A 17166-nucleotide genomic window follows, 5' to 3' on the forward strand; every position below is an offset into this window, starting at 1 on the left:
TATACGCAAACCTAGGGAGTATTTTAATGTGAAGGTTTTTGCATTGGTATTTCACATAAATATAGAAGGGTTTCATACTGTCAATTCAACAGCTAAAGACATTTGATATTTCATATTTAAGCTGGATGGCTACATAGTACTCTAATAGTAAATTCATTCGACATTTTACAAACACATTGTTTAACTTACAACGTGTAAAATAGAAAATGAAACCGACGTCAATTAGTTTACAAATTGTTTGAATTTTTCCGGCTAAGGAAATGACCGTGCAAGGAGTATATCTCATAAATATATAAAAATATGATTGAATTACCATTTATTGCATCCTTCCGCCAGTTTAACCGGCAGTGCATGTTAGACAGTATTGAACTCTTATTACGGTGATATTGTGTACGCGTGAGTATTCCATAACTGTTTAAGGACAAATTCTGTTCCAGGTTTGCGCTCTTCACTAAACTATATGATGCATTATGACATAGACAATGTAGCATGACTTCAACTATAAAGCTTTGTGCTGAAAGCCATAGTGATTATTATATACCAGGGAACCGTTTTTACTTTGATTTATGAGAACATTGGATCAATCGAATTGAAGTGTACGTACAAACTAAGTTACTTATAACTTCATGTATAGGCCCAGTCATAATTAAATATCAGCTCAACCCAATCAGCGCAACGTTGTGCATACTATATGTTTGCCTATATGTAGGCCATAGAATTAAGCTAGTTATAGTAGTACTTTATTTACCTCTCTATCGTTACAGACCAGTCAAGTAGGCTACAACTTATTTGGTTTTATTTTTAGAGTAATAACATTGCGTCAAAGTTGTTAACATTACGGCTTGTCCATTTACTGAGACACATAACTTTTTTTCACAATTCGTAACTGCCATAACTAGGCCTATATCAATTGTTAGGAATGTTTATAATAATAAAAGTAGCTAATTGCGATCTCAACTTTGAATGGGTGTCATTTTGTTTAAAAACATTTATTTACCGTTACCTTATGGTGGTGTTGGAAATTGTTTGTCAATAAGGTTCCATTTTGTCATTCTTACGTTCGACCTCTTTCAAGGGGAGCGGCAGAGCGAGAACTATCTTGTAATTTTACTGCTGAAAGGGAGCTAATAATGAAGATATGACCACGTATTTATAGTAGCTATGGACACTTTAATACTGTTTGAAAATAAATAAATTATATGTTTTCTTTAATAGAACATAATCTCAAGAAGTATAGCTAGCTGTTACAATGAGAAGGTAGAATGTATTTGAAGTCCACTTAGTACTGATTCTTATCAATATTACTATGCATGTGTTCGCCTAATATCCTTTAGTGCATAAGCTTTGTAAAATATCGTGAAGCATATAGCGTATACACATAAAATAGTTACGTGATCTAACACTGTACTTACTAATCCGTGCGTATACGTCTTTCCTGGGGTGTTGTCCGCTCACCCGAGTTCCGTGATTGCGCACTAGAGAACCGTTGCGGAATAAGGAAGTGTTTGTCGAAAGTACTATTGTAGCATATAGGCTGAGGCTGTATGTATACAATGTTACGTAACGGGTATTTACGAAAAGAAAAGAAAATCTAGTGACAAATTAAATGTGGTTTTACACAATATGTTGTACAACCGTAAAAACTTGAACAGAAATTTGAAATTAGGGAAGATAGTATACTGGTTCTGCTGAAAATTCTAGATGTCACATGTAAATATGCACACCGACTTGAGAAGTTCCATCTTCGGTGGAGAACAATATTGAGAGGTTGTATGGCTAATGTAGATACAAACACTGCTTTCCTGAGCTTAAAGGTTATGACAGCTATTTGTGCTCGAATAATATACTCATATCAAATACAAAACATGAACAGGTATTGCTTTTGTAACAAAGGTTTGGATTGTGTTCCCGTGGAAGAGATCTGCACCATTTACCTATTACTATTCCTATATTCCGGAAGTTAAAGTGTATTGTCAAACACAATTGCTGTAGATTGTTTGCATCTTTAGGTTAAAAAACACATCCTCATAGTACTTGAATATGTGGAGATACACATTCTCAATATTTGGTGATGTTTTATGCTAAAAAATGTCAACAGTAAATTAGCAATATCATAGTTGCGGGAGAAATGTCTTTTTCCACCATAAACTGTACATATCATTTGTCCGCAATGTTTTTACAAACTGTTGCATAGTGATCAAATGCTAAATGCCCAAAATAACACATGAGAACGTTACAAATGTAACACACATCTTGACATATAAAGTGTAAATCAACCAATGTTGAAGATAATATGCTGAGATGGTAACACATATAACCATCTACACGTGATCGACCAATTTTTGTAGTAGGGAACTAATTTCCTGCCCAAAATACTTTACATTCAGAGAACAATATCTCTATAGAGTTAAGAATGTTATAGAGATGGCATTTCCAACTAAGTAACTACTTGTTACTTTTCATGTTAACATCGCATGTTATCATTGCAACCCGTCTAACTTCATCAAACAAACATTCACTATTTAGGTATGCTCCTAGCACAAACGGCAGGATTTATGAGGTAGACGCAATTTCCAACACGCTTTCCATCCCACCCCTCCCACCCCCTCCCCCACCAAAAAAATGCCGAATACCAAAAAAGAAATTTCTAAAATGTATTTTTGTCCTTTAAAATCCTTATGAGAAAACAAATAGTATTTGAAAGTGTTACATTTTCGAAGGATTCACTCCCAAGACCCTCCTCTCTTGCTTTTTCCCAATAAGTGTACCTCCATTCGATCAGATATAAAGCAAAATAAACTTTTTACTTAATCCAACACTTGACAACAGCCATGGCTAGTTGAATCAAGTTCAAATGTGCATAGTGTTGTAATGTTTTATCGGTACCAGTGGAATAGTGGTTCAAAATACTATATGTAAGGGTACACGTTGGGCTAAGATTACAATGTTATGTATCGAACTTGAAAGTAAAATCTTCAAATCCTACAATGTCATGCAGTAGCAACTCGTAGATCATTATTAGGCCCCTAGCATAACGTTAGTTCTACCTAGAAAAATTAAGGGAATGCAACTTAACCTTGGTATCATACCTGTGTTTAATTTCTCTAATTAATGTTAACCTCAGTAATGCAATAATTCGCTAAATGGTTGTCTTTACTGTCTAACTACATCGTTGAACAGGTATAGGCCTAGCATAGTTGTATATCACTATATAATTGGTGTGCAAGTTAGACCTTTAATAAGCCGTAGTGAACATTTTTACTTGGAGTAATATGAGCAGTAAACATATTTTATGGATTACTTAAACTTAAACCTTTATTGTTCCTATTTTTAAGCCAGTTTAGTATATTTGAATTGTTAAGCGACTGGTGTTATCAAATTCATCAAACTTATCAAACTGACAAACTTTGTATATCGATACCATTTGTGAACTTATTGGTTTTTGAGCACAGGGGATCCTAATGTCTGCGCACGGTATTTGCATAGAAAAGTGAATACAATGCAATTGTTCAAAACAGTGTTTGACCTCATAATACATTCAAAGGATATCACCGACTGTATGTAACGCCAAACGGGACAAAAACTATGTGGATCTAAGTCATTATGTGAATACAAATTGCTGCCACATTATAACAATAACATGTCCTTATGTGGCGCTATCAGCACCACCACATACTGACCAAGAACATATTATTTATCAAGTGGTCATTACACTGTCATATAACGACCGCCGAAACTGTACTATAATGATTTTTTTTTCATAAGTCTTTATGTGGCTTATCTATCGCCACATAAGGAACTGTGGTGATGGATGCTACTGTACATAAGGACTTTTCCATCCGATGGGGCTATTCAATATTTACACCAGATAACTTGTATTTATATTACTAAACGAGCGCGTAACTAGTGTAAACATTACGTAGTCTGTTCACTCGTTCGCGTGAGGTCTTCGTTTTACTTATAGTGTACATGATGTACGGTTTCATTGTTACTGTAGGCAAAGTGTAAGCAAATATAACAAGAAATACTACTACTAGTCTACGCCTTGTAGGGCTAATTTTACTTTAGTAAGCCCAGGGCTAGTACAGTGTATAAAGTAGATGGAGGAGTAGGATAAGACCTATGATCATACATGTTATTATTTGATTATAATGCAACGTTTATTAGCCTAGGCGTACGCTATAATGTATACGCACTGTGCTAAAAATCAATGTGTTTCTGTTCTTTGATTTTGGTTTTACTGAGACGTAGAGAGAGTAAACTGTAACCCATAGGCCTATCACGTGCTCCGATTATGTATATTCTAATGCATAATGTTTTGGTTGAATGTGTATCATTGTTTGTTTGGCTCGTTTCACCGCACTTAAAAAGCACATTGTTCTATTTTGTCAAGCTCAACTGAAAATATGATATGATGTGTAATCAAGTCACGTTGCCTTTATTTATTTGAACATTATCTAGGTGAATGTATTTTTTGATCCAGCCCTGATGCGCCTTTATAACATATTTTTTTCCTGTATTATTTATCAGTGAAATTTAATAGGTTATATAATAAATATATAAACATTCTAACTGACACTCTAGTCTAGCTACTTCCGGTTCTTCTAATCGAGTAATTGTAAGTGATATTTTAATTTCGTATGATAACTCTAAAATTATACGCATTTATGTACAATAAAAGGTAGCTTCATACACATCATGTATAACAATTATACAGTTTGCACCATCGATCACAAGAGGGAGACGGCAAAGTGCCAAAATGTAACATGAACCATTCAAAGTACCAAGATTATGGAAACCCATGTATATCTCGAGTAATCCATTTATTGTCTTGACTGTGGAACTTTACAAAGAATTTGCACCCAAAGTAATTCACCCTCATTTGTATTTTGCATACAAATCTACAGACCTAAGATGGCTGCCAATTTGAATCCCGTGGACATCAAACCAGATGTGAGGAAGACAGTGAACGGTAAGTTTTAAAGCTGAACAATTTGCATTTATTGTAATTTTTTGTCTAACTCGTGTTAGGCTGTTGTATGTACAATCCATGGTACACTGTTGCGTTTGCTAACTTATTTGAGAAGCCATCTTCACTTTTCTTTGATAAAAATACTTAATATTGGCGAATGTAATGCAGATATAATTAAACAAATTGACAACATAATATCTTATCATACTTTTGAAAGTAAAAGGGATGACCAGGTCATTACTTTTGATCAATAAGTTCAAAATATTCACGATCATATCACTAACGCATCAGTTGGGAGTGTTCCGTGTACTACTTAGGTATCTTCAATCTTTTTTCTTTTCTCAACAGGTTTTGGTAGTTTTAAAGTTGCACTTGCTGACATTCTGACTGTTACAACTGTTCTTCAACTTGCTACATTCTTTGAATATCCGCCTGTTATCATAGAGGAGCTGGGTACTGCAGTCAGTGCGGGCCTTCTCATGATTCGTTATATGGAAGAGAGAGGACAAATAAAGCCAACAAATATCCTAACACTTCTGTCTGCGCTGAAGAAAATGTGTCTTTCTGGGACTGAGGAACGTGTGAAAAAGCTGTATGAGGAACATACAGGGAGACTATGTTCCAGTGATGGTCAGTCTAAGGCTCAGGAAGAAGGTACTGTAACTTAGAGCATATCGTTATATGTACATGATCATGCGGCACTGTCATAATTGTTAAAAATGTGAAATACTCCCATCGATTTACTGCTATTTACTAACGATTTGTGATTTCATTTACTAATCACCAGTTATGGGAGGCTATTCAGAAGTGTTTGAGGTAAATCGGATATTTTAACCTGTAACGTATAACACTCAACTTTCAACAGAAAGTGAAGTTTGAAAAAATATAGCTAGAGGTGTATTGTTCGTTTAACAATTGAAGATAAACAAGTTTGCGTGTAATAATACAAAAATGTAATTGGGTGTATAATATCTTAGTAATATTAACATATATATATATATATATATATATATATATATATAATTTTACTATAATTCTTAGGTAATGCTACACATACAAACTTCAATGTTCCATTGCCTCATTTTATTCTTACAAAAATTGCACAGTGGGTTTGTGTGAGTTTATGTAAGAAACAAGTTTGTGTCTATTAATATATTAATGAAACGAAACTGAAAGTGTTTTTCTTTTGAATCACTGACCGCAGCGAAGGATTAAATAACATATTCCAGTTAAATTCATACTTCTAACGTATTCATATTTACAAACAGCTTCATGATAATGACATTTATCATTTAATAAATAGTTGTATGTTAAGTTCGAACGAGTGTGTGTAGTAAAGTTAGTGAGGCTGATAATGGTATCGTGTTTTTTTTTAGTTTTTTTTTTACGTTCGATGCGCCTTAACTTTGTTTTCTATTTCTGGGTATAACTGTAGTAATTCCATTTAAAAAATATATGAAATGACAATGATATTTGACAGGTGACACCCCAAATATTAAAACTGGTGCTGATTAGTGTGTTTGGAATCCTGACTAGAGCTGACTTACAACTGGCAAAGTCATGACCAGTGCAATCTTAAGTCCACGCACAGTGCCCGACTATCCATGATTTTCTAAGTAATGACAGTTGCGTAGAGTTTTAATAGTTAGTTAGTTAACACTTCCGCACGGCACAATGAATTCTAGACAATTGCTATCTTAGCTTGTGTGAAGATCTGCTCACTTGTAATACGCTATTCGTTTCTCACTACAGGTAAAATAAAGACCTTCGCGAACTTTTTAAAACACACATACGCCCTGTGGTACAATAGAATTCAGCCAATCCCATACATACGAGAGAAGATGTGCTGCGTTGATGCTATATATGTTGAGTCTGGCTTAGAACTTGACTCGCAATCATTTGAAGAATCAAGTTTAGTGAGTCTGAAATCATTCCGAGACATTTTCGACAGTAATATAATTCCATCTAACCGAATCTTATTAGAAGGAGACCCTGGTTACGGGAAATCAACCCTTACACTTCAAGCTGCATATGACTGGTGTTTGGGAAATGTTGCATCACCGCTCAAAAATGTCGCTGTTTTCATTCTGCTGCCACTTAGGCTTCTGGGAAATATTTCTTCAATATTTGAAGCTATTCGTGTTGTCTTGATGCCGAAGGAATCACCTCTGACGGATGATGACATCCTGGAAATACTAAGAAACGGTTTATCTGTGGTTATCGTGTTAGATGGATATGATGAGTATCCCGATAAGAATAGTGGTAAAGAAACTGACGTCATGGACATGATCGCTGGAAAGATGTTCCCAAATATCAAGGTTGTGGTATCCACTAGATCATCTTCCTTACCAAAATATTTACATCCAACCAATGTTACTATTAGATTGACTGGGTTTGATGAAGAGTCCAGGGATGAGTACATTCAACGAACAGTTACTGGTGGTGACCAGGAAGCAAGTAAACGTATAACAAATGCTCTGAACAGTAGTCCAATTCTAAATGATATTTGCCAGGTGCCGATGTTCTGCGTCCTATTTGCCCATGTTGCCAATGATCAGAAAGGTGTCATCGAGTTTAGTTCAGTGACGAGTTTCTTTAAGTACGTGATAGATGGTTTCTACAGTCACATGTGGAAGAAAGATCTTAAGGAACCAATTGATCAATCAATACGTGAATACTCCAAACTGAACAGACTTGCGTTTGATAGTCTCACTGGGAAAACACAAATCATTGCTTGGCCCAAAGGTACATTCATCGACACAGTTGGAAAGGATTGCTATGAAGAACTTTCAAACATCGGCATTCTTATCGTAGAGAAAACTCATGAAATAATCAACGAACCAGAAGAATATGATATTCACCACACTAAACAAAGTGAACTCGTTCGTTTCTATCACAAACTATTTGCTGAATGGTATGCCGCTAGGTATCTGTCGTCGTACGCCGGGAGCTTTTGGCCTTTCTGGCTTAAATATAACCTAAACAAAATTAATCCTGTCGATCTTCAATTTGTGTTTCGTTTTGCTTGTGGACTGAACAAGAAAGCCTCCAGCAGAATAATCAAATATTTGAAAAGTGTAGAAGGAGGAGCGTCCTTTGCATCTCTATGTCTTTTTGAACAGCCAGATGATCCAAAGGAGGTCGTTGAAACTGTAAAGGGATTGTGTTCTGATGGCATGATAATACGATCTTCTGACAGCAGACTCTTACAAAGATCAAGTATACAGCTTCTTGATATTGCATCGAGGAAGAAGGTAGTTACAACGTTTACCATATTTTAAGTTAAGTGCCATATCCGGAGGAAATACAAGCCATGGCGCATTCTGCATTTGTAATTCCACAAATGTATGATTCAGTGGAATATAAATATATTGAATTTGTGTGCCAAATTGCCGTCAGTGTGTGGTTCACATTGAAAAACAATGACTTTTCAGACGTGTAGAAATGATTTTGAAAAAAAAAAATCAATCAACACACGTTTTAAATGTATTGATCCAAACTATTACGTCAGCACAGTCACAAAATATGAGGTAGAGTACATTGAGCCTGGTGTTATCTATAGATAATTTGTGGTCTTTGTATGGAGTTAAACATTATGATTTGTTAGGATTAAGAAACACAGCTTATTATCAACAGTAAGACCTTGAAGGAGAAGTATGTTATACTCTGGATTGTTTTATAAACTTTCCCGACGATGAATGTGTATGAAATGCTCATGTCTTGAAATTCAAAGCAGTATTGGAAAACAATGGTAGCACACTAAGTTACTTAGATGTTTCCTTTTGTCAAATACACTTCATATCAATATTGGCAAGTACGACATGCTGTATGACAGGTTTAGAAGTGTTTCTCTCAAACAAAACGTTCGCAAACAATGAAAGTAGTGTAAGTCATCCTATTTACATGCAGTTTTATCGGCATTAAATTATTAGAACACATATTAAAACTCCAACAAGGCATACAGTTGTTTATTTAAAACTAGATAAGCTGAAATGAATTAAAAACAAAGGCAGCCTATATATTTAAAAATAAATGAATTATGCTCAGTTGCTAATGAATTTCACAATAAATGAAGGTGCCTGTATGCAGATGTTGCATCAAGTACAAACTTGAGTTACGTATATGATAGGGAAAACGTGTTTATTTTGAAGGTAACATTTCACCTTTATTTTTTTTAGATCGAAGTACCCTGCCTCCAGATAAACCACATTTTCAAGGTAGCACGCCAGAACGAGGTAACCCTGGAATCCGGACTTAGTCTTCCCGTTCTCTTATCAATAAGGAAACTGGTATTCACAACACAAGCAGAACACGAAATTACCCAGGAAAACATGTTCGGAGTGGTACAATATGGGCAACGGTGTCTTCAGCTGAAAACATTAGCGTGAGTAAACAGTTCATAGGCAAACTAATGGTTCAGATATAAATGAATTTAAAAGAATTAATCAAAATAGTAAATATAAATAACTTCTTTAAAAGTTGGTGGTACATTTTCTTTTACAAGTTATACTTCAATTTCTGTTAGTTCAGAGTACAAATTTGCTTCCTTTGAAATCCCTTGATAGTTTGTTTCAATCTGAGTGTTGTTTTAACGTTGTATAACTTTTATGTGTCGAACTTGTGAATGCATTCTTCCTCGTCACGGATGTAATTTTCAAGCATTTGCATTCATGTTGTTACTATATATAAAATATGTAGAGTTTTCTTTTCATTTAATCACAGATTCCATGGTAAATTTCTATTACCTCTGTCCTTAACCGTAGAGACATTGAAATTGAACATGAATTCAAGAAGTATTACCGGTAAGAATATTCCACAACACCAGAAAAATATTTTGGATAAATGTATCCATTTATTTTAACTACATTTACTAAACGAAACATATCAATTAACAATTAAAATCGACAACATAATTTTAAGCTAGTAATATTTAGATGACGACGGTTGCAAAATTACTAAAAAAAAAGTTTGAAAACTTTACCAAACTAAAAGATTCATAACTTCCATTTTTTCAGTATTCTGGCAACTTTTGGAATATGTCTTTCAGTTAGATGTTTCCTCTGGCAAATGGCGACTTAGCTCAACGGAATCTTTGACTTCCGGTGTAAGTAGATAGAAAACGTGTTCTGTCATATGAATATCATGTATATTTCATAACAAATGCATATTCTGTGGAAAAGTGTTTAGTAATGATGAAGGCTAACCTTGAAAACAGTGATGTTGCAATACAAAATATCCAGCACAGCACAATTTTTCATTTAGATTAATGTTGATATAACGCCTTGTTAGATGAGAACATTGAATTCATTTCCTGCTAGTGTATCTAATGATGCAATTAAGACTTTTCTGTAATTGAAATGTATCCTTCCCTACTACTCACAATGTAGTTAGTGTATTTCACAGTAAGAAGAAAACTAGAAAAACTTAACTATCCACGACATCGAAATCGTCTACTTTGGAATGAAACAACTTGGCAATAAAAAACCAATAGTAAAAGAGTTTTTTTTTTCTTCTTATATCTGCTGGGATTAAAATCTCTGCGTCAATGGTGTCTTATTTTGAATTTCTAAATAGATTGTTGAACCCGAGGAGGATGTTGAGATGTTGAGAAGTGTATGCTCCGGTGGCATGGCACTTAGACGTACTGATAGCAGACTCCTACAAAGAGCTAACATTCAATTTCTTGAGATTGCATCAAGGCATAAGGTGAATTGGTTTCAAAATATTGTAACATGCAAATTCAAAAATATGAAAAACAATATAATCGATCGGGATCTACTAAAGATGGTAATAAAAACTTCATGTTGCAATAATCATTTTACGTATGTCTACATTGCATGCATTAACAGATCATTGGTCAAATTAATTCATACTGCAATTTTGGTTAGCTGATGATTTCTAGGGTGGGTCTCTCTTGCCGAATAGTAGCAATTTAAATATTATGTTAACACTTTTGCCTGGGAAACGTAACAAATATGACATATTTTTGTTAAATAAACGTGACTACAAAACATCCAATTAAAATCAATTTTCTTAGTCTATGGGTATGTTTCATCACGCAATACACATTCGCTTACAAACGTAATTCATACAAATGTGGTTTATATCTTCTTCAAGATTCCATTATCCTGTTTAGTACTCGATACATTTCGTGAAGCGGATCAGCACAGTATAACTCTGGAAAATGGAAACCACGTGCCCGCACTGTCTACTTTAGAGGACATCCAAATCAGAACTGAAAAGAGAATCGAATTTACACAAAAACAAGTCGTCGGGCTACTTTGTTATGCACAGAAATGTCAAAAATTGAAAAAAATCTTGTAAGTTAACAAAGATCAAGTTTACAATGCAGAAAGAAAGTGTTTTCCATACTTGTATTCGAGGATCTAAAATCTATGCGAAATATGTGTCAACTATTGATATATTTTATACCTACTAAGCTGATGTGTTAATTAATCATTAGGTAATGTACGTATGGAGAGTGGTTATTTTTGATGTTGATATTATCTTACTCAATATTAATTCAAGAAAATAAATGATAGTGGAAACGATCATATTTCATAGCAACTTGACGTGCATAATGTATTTGTAATGCAGTTAATATCTGATAAAATTGTAATTAATCAGAAACAGCAAAGTTTATTGATGATTTTTTTTTTGTAATACTGATAAAGTACGGGAGTTTCTTTCTACACAGATTCATTGACTGCTTGGTACCTTTGTGTTTTCCAAACGACTCCCTTCGGCCTTGTGAATCAGACACACTCAGAGGTGAGAGAAATTTAAAACCATGAACATAATGCAACGAAGCATGATGCAATTTTTTGGAACTAAGAATACAATACGAAAGGAAAGCTATTTTGCCAATGTGTTCACTAACCTGGAAGAACAGCTTGTTAAGTTTAAACTTATTCATAAACTAAAAGTACAGACATTGCACACACAACCAATTTAAAGTTATAGAACGGTCATCGTACATATATTTTTTATTTCTCGGCAGTCTTGTGGAAACCAGGGGAACAAGAACTTGAATTAAATTTCACAAGAGGTAGATGGATGGTGGAATCCCAGGAGTGCCTGACTCTTGAGGTAAGTATTTTTAAACTTCACAATAAGTTGGAGCTAGATTGCTCTTGCGAAAACTAATAACAATAACAATAACAATAACAAGCTATAAGGTCATCTGAGTTTTGTTGCATTTACATTCCTCTTGTACAATTTTAGAAATGGAATGACTTAACCATCTCATAAAACTCATGCAGGGAATTCGTCTTGTTGCAGTCTTATTATCAAACCATTAATCGTATTGGCTATGCATTACATACAAAGTCTGCCACCATCAGTTCTACGCCTGTGTCTGTACAAAAATATGTCATGGCATCTTTTTGAAGACATTGAATTTGTCTAGCCGTTACATACCACGTGTGACATTACCGGTTCCAAGTCATAGCGGTATGTAAGGAAGTCACTTTTATGTGAAAACATTGAGGTACAAGAGACATACCTGACAAACATACTTGTTGTCCAAAAAAATCATTTAGTGATTTTATCGAAAGAACAATTATGCAACATATGACTTTAGAGTTTAGACGGATACAATTGATTCCAACGAGTTTGCATTATATATGCGTCTGATTTGTGTATTAAGAGGTTATGCAGGAGGGGGGGAGGGGGGGGGTTGGTCTCGAAAATTGTCAAGTTTAAATTATATTTAAAACTTACTAGAATGATATGGAAGTGTCCTTCAACCAGTCAAATTCAACTTTACTCTTGGACCATTCATTTGATACTGAGCATATACTAAACTATATATTCAGAATTTGTTTAATTCATTTGCATTTACAGACTAAGGACCACCATAGTCTGACCAAAATGTGTTCCGGGACAGTTACTTTAAACACGAATGATACCAAAGAATATCATAGGTCTGTTATACTGTTACTACAAATTGCAGCAAGTCAACAAGTAAGATACCGTCATGTCATGTAATATTGATTAATATTATTAATAGCCAACATACTTTTTATATGTTTAGTGTAAGCTGTTATGATTAATCATCTTCCACCAAGGAAACGAATCTGTAATCTGGCATACTGTTCTAATATTTTACAGGTAAAGAAATAACGTATTCAAGAAGCCTACAATAAACGTAGAAAAAAAACCTTACTAGGTCAACAGATCATTTGTTGAGCAATAATTTTTAAGTGACGTGAAATACAATCTGTCAAATTGCTCTTCGCGAAGTTGATAAGTAGATGAGGAAATTTGATCTGAAAAGGTAATATAGTGGGTAAACGATGATAAGTTCCAAGTCAAAAGGAAATTTTAACACCACGTTTAAATGTTGAAATACCTATCTATCTTCTTCAAGATTCCATTAACCTGTCTGGTACTCGATACATTTCGTGAAGCGGAGCAGCACAGTATAACTCTGGAAAATGGAAACCATGTGCCCGCACTGTCTACTTTAGAGGAAATCCAAATCAGAACGGAAAAGAGAATCGAATTTACACGAGAACAAGTCGTCGGGCTACTTTGTTATGCACAGAAATGTCAAAAATTGAGGAAAATCTCGTAAGTTAACAAATATTAAGATTTACAATAGAGAAAGAAAATGCTTTTCATACTTTTATACGAGGATTTAATATCTATGCGAAATATGTGTCAACTATCGATTTATTTTATACCTGCTAAGCTACTGTGTTAATTAATCATTAGGTAATGTACGTACTACGCAGTGGTTATTTTGAATGTTAATATTATCTTACTCAACATTAGTACAAGAAAATAAATGATAGTGAAAACGATCATATTTTATAGCAGCTTGACGTGCATAATGTATTTGTAATGCAGTTAATATCTGATAAAATTGTAATTAATCAGAAACAGCAAAGTTTATTGATGATTTTTTTTGTTTGTAATACTGATAAAGTACGGGAGTTTCTTTTTACACAGATTCATTGACTGCTTGGTACCTTTGTGTTTTCCAAACGACTCCCTTTGGCCTTGTGAATCAGAGACACTCAGAGGTGAGAGAAATTTAAAACCATGAACATAATGCAACGAAGCATGATGCAATTCTTTTGAACTAAGAATACAATACGAAAGGAAAGCTATTTTGCCAATGTGTTCACTAACCTGGAAGAACAGCTTGTTAACTTTGAACTTATTTATAAACCAAAGGTACAGACAATACAAACACAACCAATAAAAGATATAGAACGGTCACCGTACATACATGTTCATTTATCGGCAGTCTTATGGAAACCAGGGGAACAAGAACTTGAATTAAATTTCACAAGAGGTAGATGGATGGTGGAATCCCAGGAGTGCTTGACTCTTGAGGTAAGTATTATTAAACTTCACAATAAGTTGTAGCTAGATTGCTCTTGCGATAACTAATAACAATAACAATAACAAGCTATAAGATCATCTGAGTTTTGTTGCATTTACATTCCTCTTTGTATAATTCTGGAAATGGAATGACTTAACCATCTCATAAATCTCCTGCAGGGAATTCGTCTTGTTGCAGTCTTATTATAAAACCATTAAACGTAATGGCTATACATACAAAGTGTGCCACCATCAGTTCTACGACTGTGTCTGTACACAAATATGTCATGGCATCTTTTTGAAGACATTGAAATATCTAGCCGTTGCATACCACGTGTGACTTTACCGGTTCCAAGTCATAGCGGTATGTAAGGAATTCACTTTTATGTGTAAACATTGAGGAACAAGAGACATACCTGACAAACATACTTGTTGTCCAAAAAAAATCATTTAGTGATTTTATCGAAAGAACAATTACACAACAGATGACTTTAGAGTTTAGACGGATACAATTGATTCCTTTGAGTTTGCATTATATATGCATCTGATTTGTGTATTAAGAGAACAAGGCGGGAGAGAGAGAGGGGGGGGGGGTTGTTCTCGAAGCTTGTATCAAGTTGAGATTACATTTAAAACTTACTAGAATGATATGGAAGTGTCCTACAACCAGTCAAATTCAACTTAACTCTTGGACCATTCATTTGATACTGAGCATATACTAAACTATATATTCAGAATTTGTTTGATTCGTTTGCATTTACAGACTAAGGACCACCATAGTCTGACCAAAATGTGTTCCGGGACAGTTACTTTGAACACAAATGATACCACAGGATATCATAGGTCTGTTATACTGTTACTACAAATTGCAGCAAGTCAACAAGTAAGATACCGTCATGTCATGTAATATTGATTTAATATGATTGAAATCCATCATACTTTGTATTTTTTATGTTTAGTGTTAGCTGTTATGATTAATAATCTTCCACGTAGGAAACGAATCTGAAATACTGTTATGTATACTGTCACAGGTAAAGAAATAACGTATTCAAGAAGCCTACAATTAACGTAGAAAAAAAAACCTTACAAGGTCAACAGATCATTTGCTGAGCAATAATTATTAAGTGACGTAAAAAACAATCAGTCAAATTGCCCTTCGCGAAGTTTGATCAGCAGATGAGGAAATGTGATCTGAAAAGTGAATATAGTGAGTAAACGATGATATGTTCCAAGTTAAAAGGAAATTATAACACCACGTTCAAATGATGTAATACAAGGAGGTTAATTAGGTATGTAATGTCTGGTTATGCACATTAGTTGCGTGCATATTATACACAGGGCCAACCAAGTAGCACCGTATTTCGATTCAACACGATCCCTCAACGATAATCTGGTGTAAGGAACTCAACGAGTTCCATCCATCCGGAGATGCGACATCTTTGTAAAGTTACTAAATCGTCCGAATCAAAATTGATACTCAATTGATCACAGTTTGAATATCGTTCCTTAGAGTGCAAATTTGGATGAGTAACATTTGGACAAAAAGCATAGATATCTATCGCAAACTGGTACAGTTCACACTGTCAGTCTGCTAAGAGAGAGAATCAACTTTCTATGTCTATGATTAGTTGCCTCCTTTTTTATAGTGTATTAATGCATTCTGTGGGTGTCTCTATTTTGTAAGAAACAATATGAGGCCAACATAAACGACATGGAATAATAAATTGATTAATATAACGTAACTTCTTGTTCTTAAACTGGTAGAAATATTTGAAATAAATCGCCAAATGTAATGTTGTAGTCTATAGTATAGTAATTACAGTGTTATGTTTTGGGGGCTTTGTTTGTTGTTCTGGAATATTATGTAACATATACCGCGATGAACAAAATAAACCTTTGACTGTGTACAGTTGTCTGGTAATTTCACAAATGTCTTTCCTTAGATCCAGATAACCAGTCTACTGCTGAAGTCATTTAGCTCAGCGGATCAGAATCATCTTATCCTGGAAAGTAGGAACCGTGTACCTTTATTGCCCACCTTAAAGGAACTACAAATCAAAACTAACCTTGGAAAAGAATTTACCCAGGACCAAGTTGTAGGGTTATTTTGCTTTGCACAGCAATGCCAACAGCTGAAGACATTGTCGTTAGTAATCACATACCATTTACTGTAATGTTTTTATTCACGTTAATTTACTGAACGATAACTTACCAACCAGCAAAATATGGAACTGTGCTCTTAAACAAAACTTTAAGATGGATGATCAATGTATACATAGGCCTACCTATTATTAACGCGTACGTACAACAACGCAGTGATTTTTGGGTTTCAGTGTATAAGTAATGATGTATTGATTTGGACGTATATGCTTGCAGATATAAGTATTATTAGCAATATGAGCTTAAAGTATTAGTTCATTTCATTCGTTTCAATTGAAGTAACTTACATGTCGATTATATTACTTACATGTCGGTTATATCACTACATTAAAGTTACATAAGAAATAACATATTTTCATAAAATGGCGTAACCACTTAACACATTCACTACCCACAAAACCCTTTTTTGTTTACAGACTCGTTGACTGTTTGTTACCTCTGTCAATTCCAATCGGTTCTCTTTCTTCCCTTACGAAGCTACGTGACATTCAAGGTGAGAACATAAAAACACTAAAATATGTTACTCATCACAAGCGATTTGTGATCCTATTCGGGATACTAAATCGGGTGACATGATTAGATTGTAATAGTCAACGAAAAATATCAATGTGTTTTAAATACATTTACTTTGTAATTATGTACACGATTTATGTTTATTAACGTGTTTGATCTATAAACAAATCGTTTAATGTTTTTTTCTT

General features: G+C 34.3%; 1 protein-coding gene across 5 annotated transcripts in view; it reads left to right on the forward strand.

Annotated features, from left to right (window-relative positions):
• LOC139982255 (uncharacterized) overlaps positions 1–17166 on the forward strand; it is a 47176-nt gene that overhangs the window by 6154 nt on the left and 23856 nt on the right. For 2 of the 5 annotated variants that reach the window (XR_011798081.1, XM_071994908.1), the window contains exons 2-18: positions 4908–4972; positions 5321–5626; positions 6725–8226; positions 9151–9356; positions 9695–9774; positions 9988–10076; positions 10547–10678; positions 11090–11292; positions 11670–11743; positions 11973–12061; positions 12818–12937; positions 13344–13546; positions 13928–14001; positions 14229–14317; positions 15069–15188; positions 16249–16451; positions 16882–16958. Coding sequence is in view for 4 of the 5 variants with exons in the window: in XM_071994908.1 (XP_071851009.1) it covers positions 4908–4972; positions 5321–5626; positions 6725–8226; positions 9151–9356; positions 9695–9774; positions 9988–10076; positions 10547–10678; positions 11090–11292; positions 11670–11743; positions 11973–12061; positions 12818–12937; positions 13344–13546; positions 13928–14001; positions 14229–14317; positions 15069–15188; positions 16249–16451; positions 16882–16958 (3632 nt within the window). In the remaining variant the exon portion in view is untranslated. Of the gene's footprint in view, positions 1–402; positions 597–4907; positions 4973–5320; positions 5627–6724; positions 8227–9150; positions 9357–9694; positions 9775–9987; positions 10077–10546; positions 10679–11089; positions 11293–11669; positions 11744–11972; positions 12062–12817; positions 12938–13343; positions 13547–13927; positions 14002–14228; positions 14318–15068; positions 15189–16248; positions 16452–16881; positions 16959–17166 lie in introns of those variants that run through there. The other 3 variants (XM_071994909.1, XM_071994911.1, XM_071994912.1) reach the window with 3 other exon arrangements.

The sequence above is a fragment of the Apostichopus japonicus genome, chromosome 16 (genome assembly GCF_037975245.1).
Source record: "Apostichopus japonicus isolate 1M-3 chromosome 16, ASM3797524v1, whole genome shotgun sequence".
Classification (NCBI taxonomy): domain Eukaryota; kingdom Metazoa; phylum Echinodermata; class Holothuroidea; order Aspidochirotida; family Stichopodidae; genus Apostichopus; species Apostichopus japonicus.